General features: G+C 34.7%; 2 protein-coding genes across 2 annotated transcripts; both read left to right on the plus strand.

The window, feature by feature from the left end:
- The first annotated feature begins 1,971 nt into the window (after positions 1-1,971).
- On the plus strand, positions 1,972-4,986 carry LOC108985896 (UPF0235 protein C15orf40). Its single transcript, XM_018958355.2, has 3 exons — positions 1,972-2,282; positions 2,411-2,499; positions 4,494-4,986. Exons 1-3 carry the CDS (start codon positions 2,102-2,104, stop codon positions 4,620-4,622), a joined length of 399 nt encoding a protein of 132 aa, XP_018813900.2. The 5' UTR covers positions 1,972-2,101; the 3' UTR covers positions 4,623-4,986.
- A 9,886-nt stretch (positions 4,987-14,872) lies between these two features.
- Positions 14,873-17,692, plus strand: LOC108985892 (G-type lectin S-receptor-like serine/threonine-protein kinase LECRK1). Its single transcript, XM_018958351.2, has one exon. It carries the CDS (start codon positions 14,990-14,992, stop codon positions 17,384-17,386), a length of 2,397 nt encoding a protein of 798 aa, XP_018813896.2. The 5' UTR covers positions 14,873-14,989; the 3' UTR covers positions 17,387-17,692.
- The last annotated feature ends 578 nt before the right edge of the window (positions 17,693-18,270 follow it).

An 18,270-nucleotide genomic window follows, 5' to 3' on the forward strand; every position in this document is an offset into this window, starting at 1 on the left:
TGAAAATTTGTGCATGACATTATGATATGATGTGACCTCTGGAAACCTCTAGCATAACATTATGTTTCTATTCTGTTTTGACCTTACCACGTGTAAAATTGTGGTCTCCGTTTGGATTGGTACAAACTTTTCTATTTCTGGTGCACACTCAAAGCTCTAAGAATAATAAGGGGAAAATTTCACATTCTGTTTCTACTCGATTGGCCGTCGAAGTTTGTACAATCTTACCATGAGAGTTAAACATAGAATTCTGTTATGATGTAATGTTTCAGTTATGCTATGTCAAAGGACTTTTGAATATAAATATTTTGAGCTGTCACTGATATTTTGATATATACCATGATTTTGTTCTGCATTCTAAAAATAAAAATATTTTATTATGCATTTTAAACTATATAAATGCTCATATTTACACACTGGTATATGTTCTCTGCTTATTGAGTTGTTGATAACTCACCCATTATTTTCACAATATATTTTAGATAATTTTAGATAATCGTCAAGGAATAAGTGCAAAATGGTACAAGTAATTATTGTAGAGTCTTATTCAGTAGATTTATTATTTTATGATGATTTGGGTAATTTGAGACGTGGACATTTTTTAGGCCTTACGTAGGTTTTACTTTATTTTGTTGAGATTTATATTTGATGTCACTGTAGAGGAACATATATATTTAGTTTTAACAAGTAAATTTATATTTGATGGATTTTTTTAGTATAGATATAAGAGATGATTTTAAGTGATAGGACCTAACTCCCTGGACTTCTGGGACCGCGGCGTTACACCGATCATCCCAGAAAAGTGGTTGTGTCACTCTAGCCACCTATGAATGGTTAATTGATTTTATTTTTTATTTTTTAATTGTTAGGAACAATTCATTATATTTCAACTTTTTTTTAGAAAGAGTAATGCTATAATCATGAAGAGATCTTGTAAAAGTAAAGTGGTTTAATCTGGTATGTTAAATTATAAATTAATTATTTTTATTATAAAATAAATATAATATATCATATAATACTATATCAATTTTTGAGTTCACTTTTATAAAAAAAAAAAAAAAAACTTTGTAATTGTATCATTTCTCTTTTAAAAAAATAATAAGATTGAAAGGTGTACACCATATCCCGGTAGCAATTCTCTAAATAAATTGTTTTACAATTACATGAAATGGCTTCGATGCGCAACATGTAATCAAGTTTACAAGGAAGAGTGATGACAAAAGAAATAAAATGGGTAATAATAAAAGATAAATGATATTTGTAGTCATGAAGTGCGTAAGCGTCTCACAATTATTTTAAAAAAATTGAGTAAATAAAGAATTTACATGAAGAAAAATAAAATTTTTAATAGTGGATCACACTCTTTTTCAAAAGGATTGTGCGACGCTTACACATTTCAGGATTGTGCGATGCTACGATTGCATTAGATACAATTGAAAAGGTGTAATCGTTGCGCAATCTTTTTGAAAAAGAGTGAGATTTACTATTAAAAAATTAAAAAAATATATATTTTAAGAATATTTTATTTAACTTTTAACTTTTATCTCATCTGTGTAAAACAACAAATGAGATCGTTTGTTTTTGTAGATTAGATGAGATGAGATTAAAGTTAAAAATTGAATAAAATATTGTTAGAATATATTTTTTTAATATTATTTTTATTTTGAGATTTGAAAAAGTTGAATTGTTTATTTTATTTTATATAGAAATTTTAAAAAAATTATAATGATTAAATGAGATGAGATGAGTTAAGAGAAATTATAAAAATTAACGAGACAAAAATTTGAATGGTAAAATATCTAAATAAGTGTTATATATAAAAGAATTATAAAAAAATAAATTTATAAACGATTTCAATGGATATGTTGAATTATAAAATTACTGTAATTAATTACATAAAATCGTCTCCTATAAATTTACTTTTCTTATGTAATCGAGACGTGTGTGTAAGTTGTAATACTTCTCAAGAATACTGTTCAGAATAATTGACAAGCGATTAACTTTTTGTAGAGTAAAAAGTTGTCTTTCGTAAGAGTCTAGACGGAATTCTCGTACAGGCCCGATTGAGCCAAGCTTGGAGAGGAAGAAGAGAAGCGTAAATATGCCGCAGGCCAAGAAGGGCAAAGCAAAAGCAAAAGCAAAGGCCACCACCGCCGACTCCGCTCAGTCCTCGGCCCCTGTAAAACCAAACAATTTTCCTTCTTGTATTCGCTCAATACCTCCTTCCTCTGTTGCCATCTCTATCCACGCTAAGCCCGGCTCCAAATCCTCCTCCATCACAGGTCCGTATCTACCCACGTTTATGTTGGTGAGTGTCTGTGATCGTATTCGTATTTTGATTTTGCTATTATTTTCTCCTCTTTTTTTTGTGTGTGTTTTGTTTTGTTTTGTTTGTGAATCTGAAATACAGATTTCAGTGACGAGGCAGTTGGGGTACAAATAGACGCACCGGCAAAGGACGGAGAAGCTAACGCTGCACTTCTCGATTTCATTAGTTCGGTCAGTCTGATTATTTCTGATTTCATTTTCTTTGTTATATTTTATTTACACCAATTTTCTTTTCCAGTAAAATGTAGCTTCTGATTTCATCTCTAGCATAAAACTTAAGCTGTTTAATTTGACATATGAATTGGGTTAATTTACATGCTTTTGTATAAGAGATGTATGTGGATCTTTCGTGCTAAATTAACGTGCCAGAAAAACAAGTGATCGGACCGACACCATTAGATGGGGGTAAGACTTTGTTGGATTCAATGGATTGACTGGAGTTTACCTGCCGTCTAAGCCTCTACTCTCCGGTTTCCGGCAGGTAGGGTGCTGCTATAGTCACGCCCACGTAGGAAAGCCACATCCGGTTGCTTATGCACAGACCTTGCAACATCGATTTTTTTTTTTATAAAAATGAACTTCATACATTAATCAACCCACATAAATGCAATATTTAGTCCATCCCAAATCAGAGTAAACATCAAAGCATTTACAACAAATCAAAGTCTAGCAACACCCTAGATTCTAGAAGATATAAAATCTGGATAAGAGTGCCACCATTGATTGGTGTCCACAATCCATTTGGCATGTTGAGCAAGAAGGTGTGGGTTTCATTTCCTTGTCTTCCTACATGAAGGACTTCAACCATCTGAAAGCAGTGCAACATGCGCTGAATCTCCATGATCTAAGGCCCCTAAGAAGTAAATTTTCCATCCTTTGATTTTATGGCATCAACAACAGTCATAGAATCCCTTTCCAATTGGTGTTCTTCATTGTTGGTACCTGGAAATGGTGATTTTTAAATAGGCCTGAAGTTTCTCTAGAGGTGTTATACAATCTTATAAAGGTCTAGCCAAGAACTCCGTTTTTGCAGTTATTAATATGTGACAATTGCACTGAAGGTAATTGGAGAGGAACACTTGTCACGTGTTCTATAAGGAAGGCACTGTTAAACTCTAGGTCATTTGTTAAATCATACGCATTTGGTTATAGGTGACAAGATAAAATAGTTTGAGAAAATAAAAACTTGGACCATGGGTTCCAAGAGTAGGTTAAAATGCAAAAGTGATACAATCAATTGAATGAAAGAAGCATGAAACAACATCCAAGATAAAGGAGATGATACTTGTTATAGTGAAATAGCCTAATAAGAATTTGTGGCCCAAGTAGCTTGGACAAAGCTTCCATGTTGGTGACAAGATCATTGTGACAGATCTTCATTTGTGAGAAAAAAAAAAAAAATGGATGTGCTCAAAGGTAGATTGGAATATCCATTGTGACTCAAATGGATGGGTGGTGACTGATGTGCTAGAACTGGATGGGTGGTGACTGATATGCTAGAACAACATTATCACCATTCCACTGCCAGCATTTCTCTAGAACTCTATCTCTCTCTACTCTAGATATTTGCACAGCCATCTTCACATGATGAAAACTTCACCCTGGATTCGAGAAGATTTCAGATATTTCGGTCTTGTAACTAACAACATGCAGATATGTACGGAGGCTTAGTGTGAATGTCCAAGTGTTGTTGTAATGCTAGTGTGCAAGTATCCTAGTGCTGGTGTGAGAGAGACTTGATGTTAGGTATGGTGGTGTTTGGAAACGTGGATAGGACATAGGTCATAGGTGTAGCAGGTGTCCTTTCAAGAGCAACTTGACCAAATAAAGTATGCTGCGCATGTGACTGTGATATTAGGCGTGTGATCTTGAGTAGTTTTGTGTGTGTTTGCTACCAATGTAATGTGTCCTTAAGTAGGAGTTTTCTTTTCTTTTTTTCTGTTTTGTTTTTGCATGTGTGAATCAACTTGATATCCAAAGTTATAAGTGGCTGAATATATTAATGTCACTAATGTGGTCAAAAAGTTACTTAATATTTTCTGCGCAATTCTTTTTGTTTGTTCTTCCAAGCAATTGACATTACTTCTCTGTTTTGCTTACATGGTTGGAGTTCATTGATGTTATATACATTGAAACTTTGTGTCTTCATTCTCTCCAAACAACAGGTTTTGGGGGTGAAGAGAAGGCAAGTGTCTATAGGTTCTGGTTCTAAATCAAGAGACAAGGTTGTGATTGTGGAGGAGGTTACTATACAAAATGTTTTCAATACTCTGGACAACGTTTCAAAATATTAGTGCTGGAGAATTGAGAGAGTTGAGGGGTGATTTCTGTCTATGAACCTGTCATTGATGACCCTGGCGAGTCAGAGCCAATCATGTGAAGCTGGATTGGGTGATCATTTTATCTGCCGTCCAGTTACATTCCAGCCAGTATCATTTTTCGTATTTCACCGGGAAACACCAATTTACTAGGCCAAAGTTATTATTACAACAACAGCTACATGAGATTTTTGTTTGTAAAATGAGCAGCTGCGACAGTGACACTATGTGTCAAGTTGTTGCTTTTATGCATTTTCAACTCTTCATTTCAAGTTATTCTGGGATTACCAATGTCTTGTACGATTTGAAACGTTCAGTCAACATGCGTTCAATCCGCCAATATGACTTTGTTGCACTCATCTACTGAAAGGTTCTTGTTTGTGTCAAAGACCATGATTGGAAATTTTTTAGGCCAACTTCTATGTAAAGCAGTATTCCTACCAAATGAGTTTTGGTGTTCTATTTACAAGTAGAAACTTTAATACCACATTTTTAACATTAGTAAATTAGCCTAGAAATGAGATACTTCATGTATAAGATAGCCAAAATTTCATCGTAAACTATGTATTACAGAATTACAAGAAAATGGGTGTCTTCACTGGAAATGCAGATAGAGATGGATAACTTCGTTTGATATGAAGTAGTTCTTCACTTCTTTGCATGACAACCAGTAAACCATGGCTTCCAGTATATTGAGAACAGTGGTTTAACAGAAAAGCAGAGAATACAAGACATTTAAAGCAGCAAAACGATTGTATCCCTCTCTCTGTTTTCTGATCAACAAGACTTGTGTGTTGAACAACAAGACCATTGCGCCTTTGTTTTTTGGACTTTAGAGACGGATGCAAGTGCAAACCCATTTTAGAGGGCAGTGAGAAAAGAAGTCTAGAGTTGGAGGGATTGAAATATCAACAGTCCCTTGAAACAGCGACGACTCACCCACCAAAGTCCGAATTTAACCATTCTGTCCAGTTGTCGCTTACGTATATCGTTAACGAAGAAAAATGTGAGAAGGAATAATAAAAGGAAAATGAAGAAAAGTCACGCGTAGAAGGCGACAAGATGCTACAATTTTCTTCAAGAACTCACTGGTTTGCGAAAAACAATACGGCCTTTAGACCATCACGTTGGTTCCTATATAAGTTTCAGTTTCTACAAGTTTCCTTAAAATTTGATTAAAAAACACACTTTTTTTTTTTTTAATTTTACTTATCTTTCTAAAACATTCTATATCTCATTCTCTATTCTATTAAAATAATATTTCTCCATTCAAAATATTCACATCTTCATCAACCTAAATCTCATTTCATCTAAAGAGAAATTTTCATTTTGGCCTCATTTTCCACTACTTCTTAAATGACTCGTTTATTATTATGTAAATTGTTGCTTAATTTATCATTTGAAGTTGAGTTAGAGGTTGTTCTTAATGATGATCCCGGATCAACATTGAGTTATCGTCGCAATTGCCAAAGTCGTAAGTATATTCGGTGTGATCATATTCAAATGCACGAACGGCTATTTCGTGACCATTTTGCTGAAGCACCAATATATCATTCCAATTTTTTTTGAAGGAGATTTCATATTAATCTTCCTCTATTCCTTCGTATTCCACATGAGATAGAGGCTTACGAGCTCTATTTCATCCAAAGAAGAGATAATGCTAGAAGACTCGGTCTATTTTCCTTGTAAAAAATAACTACTACACTTAGAATACTTGCGTATGAAGTAACTGTTGATTTTATAGATGAATACATATAGATTGAAGAAAGCACCGCAATGGAAAACCTAAAAAAATTTGTAACCACAATTGTAAATGTTTTTTCTAATGAATATTTGTGGTCTTCAAATGCCACTGATATTGCTCAATTGCTCGTTGTTGGTGAACAACTTGGATTCCCAGAGATGCTAGCAAGCATTGATTGCATGCATTAGAAGTGAAAAAATTGTCTCGTTGCCTGGAAATGTATGTATTTCAACTAGTGCCGTGAACCAACTATTATACTAAAAGTAGTTGCTTCATATGATCTTTGGATATGTCATGCATTTCTTGGATTACTTGGTTCGCAGAACGATATCAATGTGTTAGAGAAATTTTTATTTTCACTGAACTTGTCAAAGGGCGTGCTCCTCTAGTAAATTACTCAATCAATGACAATGACTACACTATGGGTTACTATCTTGTCAACGATATTTATACAAAGTAGTCAACATTTGTGAAGACTATTACATATTCACAAGAGAATAAGAAGAAATATTTTGTAGCAGCACATGAATCAACAAGAAAGGATGTAGAGCGAGCATTTGGGATCCTTCAACAACAATTTGTAATCGTTTGTGGTCCTACTCGAATGTTCAAAACCAGGGATCTGAAAAATATAACGAAAACATGTGTTATTCTACATAACATGATCATTAAAGATGAGAGTGATGATAATTAGGGTCTCAAGTTTGAGTATGATCAAGTTGATGATGATCTTCCTCAACTATCGCGCAATCCTACAATTGAACTTATGGAGTTCATTCAGCGTCATCATGAAATTAGAGACACTTCGGCACATCATCGGCTCCAATCAGACCTAATTGAGCATCAATGAAAATTATATTCCCAAAAATAGAATAGCTGCAATCCACTACAATTTATGATGTTATTAAAGGTGACTAGATATTCCTACTTATTCAACTTCCATTCCCTAAAAATTGTTCACTTGAAGAACATGCTAAATAAAGTTGTAATATGTTCATTATCTGTAATATTTTAAGCAGTTGTAATGCTTTGTTAATCATCTTATATCCATGTACAAATCATTGTAAAAAACTTTAAGCTTCCAGAATAAATACTACCAAACTTACAAAGTATAACATACAAACATCTAAGTTTCTTAACAATAATAGCTAACCAATAATGCAAAGTCACTGACTAACGTTAAAAAAAATTATACAAATTGGAGAATGCATCAATAACAAATAAATTTTATAAAAAAACTAAGTCAATGATTTTCAGCATTATGTCTCGCAACGATTTCCCTTTGACGTTACTGGAAATATGCTCGTTGTAGTCCAAGCAAGGTGATCACTTCGATCAGCATGATTCACTGCTCTCTCTCTCCAACCGCTCACTCTCTACTCTCTCCTCCGCTTGTAACCAGGCGAATTCCAGTCTCTCGGGCTCCAACTTTAGTCTCTCGTTCTCTTGTCGTATTTTATGTCCCTCTCTTTCTAGATCATATTGCATCTTTTCAGCCTTTAGAGGGAAAACACTTTCTCCTGAGCGCGTGACTCCTCGATAACAGTGTACTTTATCTTGCTTATTTGAACAAAATCCTTTACTGGCTTGCCTTAGGCCTTACGTGTTGCTTTCTTAGCTTTCCTTCCCATTGGCCTCTCAAATTCAACGACATCATTGTCCATGACATTCTCCACCTTGATATCATTTGCTGAATTTACAATTGCAGTTGAGTATGAGTTGGGATCGGGAACATCGTCGACCTTCGCTTTCAACCTTCTTTTGTGTAACGTTGAATCCATTTGGGTTGGTCCTTCAACATGCGTTAACAATGATCGAGCTGAAAGACAGTATTCTCCAACGATTGATACATGATCTTCGCTTTGTCAAACTTGCAATTAAAGAGAGAAACATAAAATATTACCAAACAGAATGGTAACAGAAACAAAAAAAAGTGGTAGCTACAAAAAGTTATTAATAGTGGATGGTTATACCTTGTCTTGCTTAGTCATGTCACTTTGATTCAACCCTTCGATTTGGGCTAGTTTTGCACAAAATTTGTTGGTCGCCTTTTGAATGGCCAACCACTGATGTATTAAGGTCCCTACACTCAGCTCAGTCATACTTTTTTTAAACTCATTGAAGTAATCCAAAATTTTATCCCAAAGTTGGGCCTTTTTTTGGTCCGTTCCTTAAATGACATCTACGCTCGTATTCAATCATGTCAAGACAAGTAACTTATCTTATTTTTGGGTGAAGTTCGCACCCCTAGCAGATTGTTTTGCAGCCAGATGCTCTATTTGGGGTGGGGGTTGAGAGTAGTCTAGCGTCACAAGAGATTGTTGAGTTTGACTAACGTAAGTGTGGTCAATGGGAGGGTCTTAGCTGAGGAGGGTAGTACATATGCCCGTGATCTCAGAAATCCATTTCTAACAAATTCTAGACACACAAGAGTTGGTAGACATGTTAGAAATTCAAGAATAATAGACTAGAGATTTTCGGAACGGGCTTAGGCAATGAATGGAAACATATAGGGAGTGGCAACATCTTCAATGGCTGCATCAATCGGTTTCCAGTAGTGATTGGCCGTCCGGGTTACCCTGCCATGGAGTATGTGCCAAATTTTCTATATCCCCGCTCAACTTTGTTATCATCACAGTTGAGGGGGATAGACAAGGACAATGAATCAAAAGAAGAAGCTAATTGACGAAAGAAAACTGAACAACATAAGCATGTAGCACTACAAACACCATGGGGTACCAAAATAATCCAACCAACAAAACCTATTAGAAGCATGCCAAAATCAAACCAGAATAACCAACTGCAAGAAATAATGTAGGTTTGAGGAAGATGAAATGATGTTTAGCATAGATCACACGTCAAAACTAGTGAAATAAGAAACTTATCCAACCAAAAAAACTAAATATCACAGCTCAATCATAACTGAACAACAAACTCATCAAAGTAATCAAACTTTCACAAAACTGAACAACATGCCTATAGTGTAGTAGAATACCTAAATAACAAAATTGAGTACTAAGTTTCACAAAACTGAACAACATGCAGGTATATATCTCAAATCAAAGTTTCACAAAACTGAACAGTATGTATAACTTTGTGATTTAGGTAAGCAAGCCTATAGATATCTCACATCCATATTTTTTGAATAACAATTCTAAATTGTTAAGTAACTGTGATATTTCAAAGAAGTAAATAATCCAACGAGGCAAAGAACTTCATAACTGGGGGAGTTTATAAAAAATAATCAAGACTTTAGGTTGAAACAGCATGGAAGCATCACAACATTGGAATGAAAATAAGAAGCTTTCAGGTTTAAACACAATTGAACAACAAAGAGATGAAACTAATCCAACCAACATAACTGAATACCAAAATAGTAAAAATGGCAAAGTAATCCAACCAACAGAACTAAATAACAAAGCATCAGAAATGACAAAGTAATCAAATCAACAGAATTGAATAGTAGAACACGAAAAAGGAAAATTAATCAAACCAACAAAACTAAAGAACATGCCTAAATCATAGCAGAATAGTAAAAATTACAAAAAAACACATAAATTACATAATAGTGGAAAAATTTTTTTGGAAAGAGGCTCAAAATGGTTTTTTTTATTCAGGCATAGGTAAACACATAACACAAACTCGAATGGCTGCAAAACGGTTGCCTTTGTGAAACTTTTACAAAAAAAGTACGATCTGGGTTATCTTGCCATATCGAGCTAGTCTCATTCACAGAAGTTGTGATTTTACACATTTATCATATTCAATTTAACCATCATCACAGCCTAATTACATTACACATACAACCCCAACGACAGCCTCGACATATCAAGAATTAAAGCTACAAATAACAAAGTAATGACAGTGAGAAAAAATAAATAAAGAATCAACAATAAGAACCAAAAAGCCAACAACTGCTGAAGCCAACCATCATAGCAATATGGGAGCAAAACGAAGTGTCAGCTTGCCCAAACAGAAAATAAAGAAGCATATATGAATAAAATTTGAGATCATATTATTTCCTTATTCGATTGTTAACTTTGAATTTAGAAAAAGTTATCAAAGTTTACAATTCACAAAAGTTACGATCTTTAACTCTGAAAATATAAAAAGTTACCAAACTTATTCATAGAAAAAAATGGCAAGCTCACTTGAATATATTACAGAACATTTATGTAAGCAAAAAATGAAATCATGTGAAAATCCAAGCACATAAGAATGTGAAAATCTTAATAGAATCATAAATGTAGAGCTAGATTGAATAAACACAAGAAAGTACACAAAACATGAATTTCACAAACAGTAGAAGAAAATGGCAAGTTCATTGATTTTAACTACTATATCAACATCTTAAATTACACAGAGTGAAATAACAAGCTAGATTGAATAAATTACACGATAATTACACAAAACAGAATTCAAACAAGAAGTACAATCAACAGGGCAAGGTAACTGACAGTGAAACAAAGCACATTAGAGTTGCATGTGAAATTATTCATAGAAATCAAATGGCAAGCTAGACCGAATAAATTAGACATAAATTTTACAAAACAAAAATCAAACAAGTAGTGAATTTGTATAGGTTGGTCACTGACAGTGAAACAAAGCATAAGCATATCAAATTCTAGGCACACTAAAATGGCAAAGTTAGATTGAATAGCAGAAGCCATAAATTTCATAAAACACAAATAAACAAGCAATAAATCTGTATGGGTTGGTCAGTGACAGTGAAAGAAAGCATAAAAATGTCAAATTCTAGGCACATTGAAATGACAAAGTTAGATTGAATAGCAGAATACATAAATTTCACAAAACATAAATCAAACAAACAATGAATATGTATGGGTTGCTCACTGATAGTGAAACAAAGCATAAGCATGTCAAATTCGTAGCATATTAAAATGACAAAGCTAAATTGAATATCAGAACACCTCAATTTTACAAAACACAAATCAAACAGGTAGGCAATATTTCGTGATGGGTTGGTCATTGATTTTATAACTTTTTTTTCCAAAACATGTACAAAAATCGCCATTATAGAAACCCAAGAGAAGCATACACAGAAACCAATTTGGTCTAGTGGGCTGGGATTTTCGAGATGTACCTCAATATTCAACAATGGAGTTACAAAGACCCAAAATGGTAAAGCACAAACAAAATCGAGCACAAAAGTTCTCTCAAAACTGACGACATGAGAGACAGGGACTGTGTGTGTGAGTTTGTGAGAGAATGAAATGGTTATTGTGAAAATTTGTGTGAGTTTGTGAGACAAAATTTTACCTATCGTGAAAAATGTTGGAGGGGTTGCTGTCAATGGACAAGTGCGAGAGAGAGCAAATAGCACTAGGGCACGATGGACACTAAACGCGGGAAGGGAAGAGAATGATGGACACGAGAAAATGAAATGCACGTAAACATAAACCCTAAAGTAGGGAATCAAATGTGAAGATGAAATGCAAGTTTTCTCCAAATTGCATCCTAAAATTTGGAGTAGAAGAATGTATAGGGAGCTGGATGCTAGTGCTCTTAGATGTTGAAAGCCCTTTTGGGATAAAACCAAGATGCCCACTCCTCAATGACCTATACCATGGTCTTTATTGGCAGTTGAAACTGTACCATACCAATCTACCAGACGAGGACTAGCTGGACTTGAAATGCTTGGAACATCAAGAAAATTAGTTTATAATTTATATAATCTCCAGATACACAGGTGTATTTTTTTTTTAAACAACTGGAGTATACTTGATACCCATATGAAAAAACATGTATTTTTACGATAGATTTCAATTTTTTTCAAAAAAAGCATATGAGACATCCTAAAATTATATCTAATATTAGTCAAAAGATTAATCATATCCCTTCTATTAAGTTATTTAGTTCTTCCTTGTATCAACGCCAACGTCCTTGGACCTGACAATTGGGGTTGGTGCTAAATTAAATGAATGTAAGTCAAAGTCTGCATTTTCTGGACTTGGAATATCATATCCATTCAGCTTTTATATATGTATAGATTCCGTGTACGTTTTAACTTTTAAGTACCATTGCTGAACGTTTTTTGGGACTTGACCATAGGGTGGTTGGTAGTAAACAGTATCGGATGAGGGTAAGTCAAGTGTGCATCTTTTAGCATTGGAAGGCTTGGAATATATATTAATCAAAGAGCGGTGCTACTCTAGCGGCACTATTTGGTTTGACTGTTAGTTATAAAATTAATTTTTTTTATTTATAATTTTTTTAATTTATTTAAATATTTTTAAAAAATAAAAAATATATCAATATATTTAAAATTATTTTCTTCATTATTTGATAAAAAAAAAACCGAGTGGTCAAATCGAGCAGCATCATTTGAGCGGCATAATAGACTTTTCCTTAATCAAATCCATTAGGCTAGGTTGTTCAGTAATTCTTTTTTCGTATTGCCATACATTTTTCGGGGTACCCAACGGTTGGTTTGGGCAGTAAACAGTCTTATAGGGCTATATGTTTTAAGGATTTGAGATACTAAAGGTCTATTTGGGAACATAGTTATTTTCAGACATTCTTAGACTACTTTACTTTTATTTATAAATAATTTAATATTATTAATAAATAATTTAATATTATTATTTTATTACTATTTACAAACTATTTCACTACTATATATTTACAGATGATCCAAGATACTCTCAGAGTATCTCAGTAGGGCCAAACCCGACCCACTTCTCCAAAACTAGACACCGGTGACTAATTGGCGGGCCAGGAAGTGAAATGAAGGAGACCCAGGCCGACCCAAGAAGAGAGGAGCAAGCAACGTACTCTTAGGTCGATCGGGATCCTATCCCTGACAGGATTAGCTGCATTAAATGCGACATTGAATGGCCTGCACCAGAGGTTAAGGTCCTATCCGTGATAGGAATGACCGCACTAAATATGACGTAATGCCTTTCGAAATCGAAAGTGGTTATTACATAGACAAGGAAATCAGATACCACTCCAGGGATAAGGTATAAATAAAAGAGAGCAAGCAAAGGAGATAGGGTAATCACTATCATCAAACTCTTAGCTCTCTCTCTCTTTTCTTCTGGTAGATTATTTTTTGACTTTGGTATTAGATGTATCAAAGACATACTTGACAACCCCCATTTTATTCTTTTGCATATGCTCGGTGGGATTCGAAGCTGGTGGTTATAAAACATGTCTTAACAAGTAATAAAATAGTCTAAAAATATCTAAGAATAATTGTGTTTCTAAACATATTCAGCCTGAAGACTTGGTCATTTCTAAACTTGAAGACTTGGTCTCTAAACTTAAAGTCTTGGTCATTTCGACTTGGTCATTTCTAAACTTGAAGTCTTGGTCTCTAAACTTAATGTCTTGGTCATTTCTAAACTTGAAGACTTGGTCATTTCTAAACTTGAAGTCTTGGGTTGGGTACTAGATAATACTAGATGTGGGTAAGGGAAGTCTTTGTAGTTGACTAGTCGTCCACCCACATAACGTGTGGAAATAATTAAAGTAGAATAGTTAAAGCGGTGATAAAGCGATAAATAACGGAAAAAGCGATAAAGTAAATAGCTATAATAAAAGGAGTAGCCTTTTTTGGTTATTGAAAAGATAATAATAAAACGATAGAAGAGTAAGCAGTGAAAAAGCCAAAGAAACAAATATGGAGAAATCAATAACCACTGTAAAATTGATTGATTTTATTTTTCTGTTCTCAGAAATGATTATCAAATGGGGTGCTACCTAACAAGACTCATTTCTTAATTAATAAAATATATATTTTGTGTAAATTAATCACATGCCTCTGAACACTATACAATAGTACTTTTACAACTTTTAAAAGAGTACTGTCAATGTTTAGCATTTTTCTGTTCTCTAAAATTTTTGTTAAACAAGTTGATCGATCTTAATCTCTTTACTTGATCTCTTTTTCTTTTGTTTTTAGAAAAAAAAGTAGTGTTCACGTTCTTACAAGGGTGAAGATTTTTCTACGGACCGGTAATTGCGACTTAAAAAGTTTCTATTTAGATAATCTCGGAATTAAATTGTAAGGACTGGTTTGGATGTAAATCTTATCCAATCTGATCAATATCTAAATACTAATTAAATATAAATATTTTTTAATTTTTAATTTTTAATTTTTAATTTTTTTAACTAATTATTAGTACTTAATCATTGTAATTTTTCTAAACTTTCAAACAAAATAAAAAAAATAATATTAATTTTTTAAATTTTAAAAAAATAATATTTTAATTTTATAATACTTTTATTTAATTTTTAATTTTATTAAAAATCTAATAAAATATATTAATTCAATTATTTTATTACTATTTAAAAAAAAATTTATTCATCTCAAAATTAACAAAGCCTGTGAAGATATGTAATAACAAGGTATTAATGCATGTCCAATCGTTCACGCTGCGTCTAGTCTTTAAAGGCGGCCTTGACCATTTATGAATATTTTCCAAGACAATGAACCAAAGATTTACGTTAGTTTAGAAGTCAAAGATTACCGTGTACTGAATATTTCTCTTGTTTCTGGGCCTCGATCCTATCTATTAATTAATTGATCAATCCTGAAACCGATACTACCAATCTCTTTCGTCCCTCCCCGCTCATGGCTCCCATGGTATCCTTTGTTTTCTTCCTCTTTCTTATTTCCATCGCAACTGGAAGAGCTCAAGCGCCAAAGCAATCTCGCAATATTACAACAGGCTTTTCAATCCACCCCACAATAGATCCCACTTCCTGGCTTTCTCCATCTGGCCGCTTTGCCTTTGGTTTTTATCAGAAAAACGGGAATGGCTTTGAAGTTGGAATTTGGTTGGTTGGAGACAAAAGAATAGTTGTATGGACGGCATTTCGTGATGATCCGCCGCTCACCTCGAATGTAAATCTGAACTTTACCAAGAAGGGAAACCTTCTTTTGAGAACTGAGCAAGGACAAGAGAAACTCATTGCTGGTGCAACAGCCGCTGCTTATGCCTCCATGCTTGATTCTGGTAACTTCGTGCTCTATGACAAGGATTCCAAGATCATTTGGCAGAGTTTTGAACATCCTACCGACACCATTTTAGGAGGTCAGACTTTATTCAATGGCGGGCGACTCGTATCCAGTTTAACAGAGTTTTCAACTGGACGGTTTCATCTCGAGATGCAGATGGATGGAAACCTTGTTTTATACCCAGCAAACACAGGAAACACCCCTGGAGATGCTTACTGGAGCACAGATACTGCCCCTTGTGGTAATTCCAAGTGTCAACTAGTACTTTATCTCAATAATACAGGCCTTTTGGCTATCTTCAATGGCACAAGTTTAAAGCATCCAGTTTGTGATGGGGGAAGCGACAACACTGGCAATACCATTTATCGTGCAACGCTTGATTCTGATGGAATTTTCCGACTCTACTCTCACGCCTATGATGATAGTGGCAACTTCAATGGATCAAATACTGTATGGGAAGCGTTGAAGAGTCTATGTGAAGTGAAATCTTTCTGTGGTTTTAACAGCTATTGCACATACAATGACAACAAACCATATTGTAATTGCCTTCCTGGGACCAACAGTAGTTTCGTAGGCAGCGGCGTATCTCTTGGCTGTGAGAGAAACTTCCCGGAAGCAGGGTGTAGAGGTGGAAAAGAAATTAATGCAACCTTTTATAGTATCGAAACCATGAAGAACATGCACTGGAAAGATCGTCCTTATGCTGAAGCATCAATGTCAGAGGAAGATTGCAAAAGGTCTTGTTTGGAAGAATGCAATTGTGGGGCCGCACTGTTCGACAGCCAAGGGATCAGTAAGCTTTGTAGGAAATACTCCCTTCCACTGACATTTGTAAGGAGATTAGATGAAGGAAAGGGAGGGTTCACGGCATTCTTGAAGGTTGGCACGAGAAGAATTAAGAGCGGCATTAATGAAACTGTTCATACCCCTAAGAAGCCACTCGTTGTCGTGCGCAAAACAGCAATAGTACAAATCCTTCTTATGACCTTTGGTTTTACTGTATTTTCAGTTGTTTCCCTTACAATCTCTGGCCTTTTCATTTTCAAAAGTCGAGTCTTTAGGTACGAAAGACTTTTAGAGAATGGAAACGTGGGTCCGGCTGAAGAAATAACCTTAAGATTGTTTACATATAATGAGCTCAAAAGAGCAACAAATGGTTTCAAAGAAGAGATAGGCAAGGGCTCTTTTGGAGCAGTTTACAAAGGGGCGCTATACAAAGCTAAAAGACTTGTTGCAGTGAAGAGACTGGAGAAGGTAATTGAAGATGGTGAGAGGGAATTCCGAGCAGAGATGCAAGCAATTGGGAGAACCCACCATAGGAACTTGGTTCGTTTATTGGGTTACTGTGCTGAGGGCTCTAAAAGGCTTCTAGTTTACGAATATTTGAGCAATGGCTCCCTTGCAGATCTTCTTTTTAGAGCTCCAATGCGTCCAGATTGGAATGACAGAGTAAGAATTGCACAGGATGTTGCAAGAGGAATCCTCTATCTACATGAAGAGTGCGAGGCCCCAATTATTCACTGTGACATAAAGCCTCATAATATTTTGATGGATGAGTTTTGGACTGCTAAAATCTCTGATTTCGGGCTTGCAAAACTTCTAATGCCAGATCAAACAAGGACGTTCACCGGTGTAAGAGGAACAAGGGGGTACTTAGCACCAGAATGGCAAAAGAACACCCCAATATCAGTGAAGGCTGATGTTTACAGCTATGGAATAGTACTTTTCGAAATTTTATGTTGCAGAAGGAACCTAGAGCTTGACATTTCAAACAACGATGAGATGATTCTTTCTGATTGGATCTACCAATGCTTTCTTGCTGGAGAGTTAGAAAAGATTGTGAAGTGGGAAGAAGTAGATAAGATCACCTTGGAGAACATGATTAAGGCAGGACTTTGGTGTATTCAAGATGAACCAGCTCTTCGTCCTTCTATGAAAAGTGTGCTCTTGATGTTAGAAGGGATTACCGATGTATCTGTTCCTCCATGTCCAACTGCTAGAACCACGTAGATCAGTACCTGAAGGAATTTATTTCTGCTTTCATGTAGTTTTTATTCGGTTAATTTCATGTACTTTCATTTTGCCATCATGATCAAGTGCGTAGGAATTATCCTCTCATCTCATTAGTAAACTATTTTGTTTAAAGGTGGAGATCAGGAAAAGGAGAAAAAGCAGCATAGGTTACGTTTTCGGGTTTGATCTATTAATAATATTATGGAGAGACCTTTGTCCCTTCGATCGGTGGCCATTTACGTTTTCAGATAGCTGATGTGCTGTGTACCAATCATTGAGAATGAAGATCTCTTCAAATGATTATTGAAACTTTCAAGGCCTAGCAAAAGAAAGAAATATAACACCACTAAACATTTATTGAGTGTTTATTAATATTTAAAAAATTAACATAGCACTAAATAAGAAAATCTCATTTCAACCTAAAAAAGTTAAACTCATCTAAATGGAACTATAAATTATTACTATTCACAACTCAATTCAACTCATCTTAACATCCAAACCTAGTAAATTTTCAAATTTTTCAATGAATCTTTAATGTTAGAGTTGTATTAATCATGAATTCTGTATTCCAATTGTGTTATACAAGGTGACCTATATATAAGAGGCCAAAGGATATACAAAAGCATTACTCAACAATTGTGGGACTCACATAACATATATGCACTAATACTAACAGGCCCCTTCAAACTTAAGGTGGATGAGAAACCACCTTGAGGTTGTCAACCAAATAACGAAACCAAGTTGTAGGATGAGACTTTGAAAATAAAAATTGCGCCAACAGATTCAGTGCAAGAGATAGTCTCATCCCCAGTCGGATGTGATTTATTATAAGAATAAGGAGGTGGCTGCATGCAAAGATGAAACAAAAATCAGCATCAATG

Source organism: Juglans regia, chromosome 10, assembly GCF_001411555.2.
Source record: "Juglans regia cultivar Chandler chromosome 10, Walnut 2.0, whole genome shotgun sequence".
Taxonomy (NCBI): domain Eukaryota; kingdom Viridiplantae; phylum Streptophyta; class Magnoliopsida; order Fagales; family Juglandaceae; genus Juglans; species Juglans regia.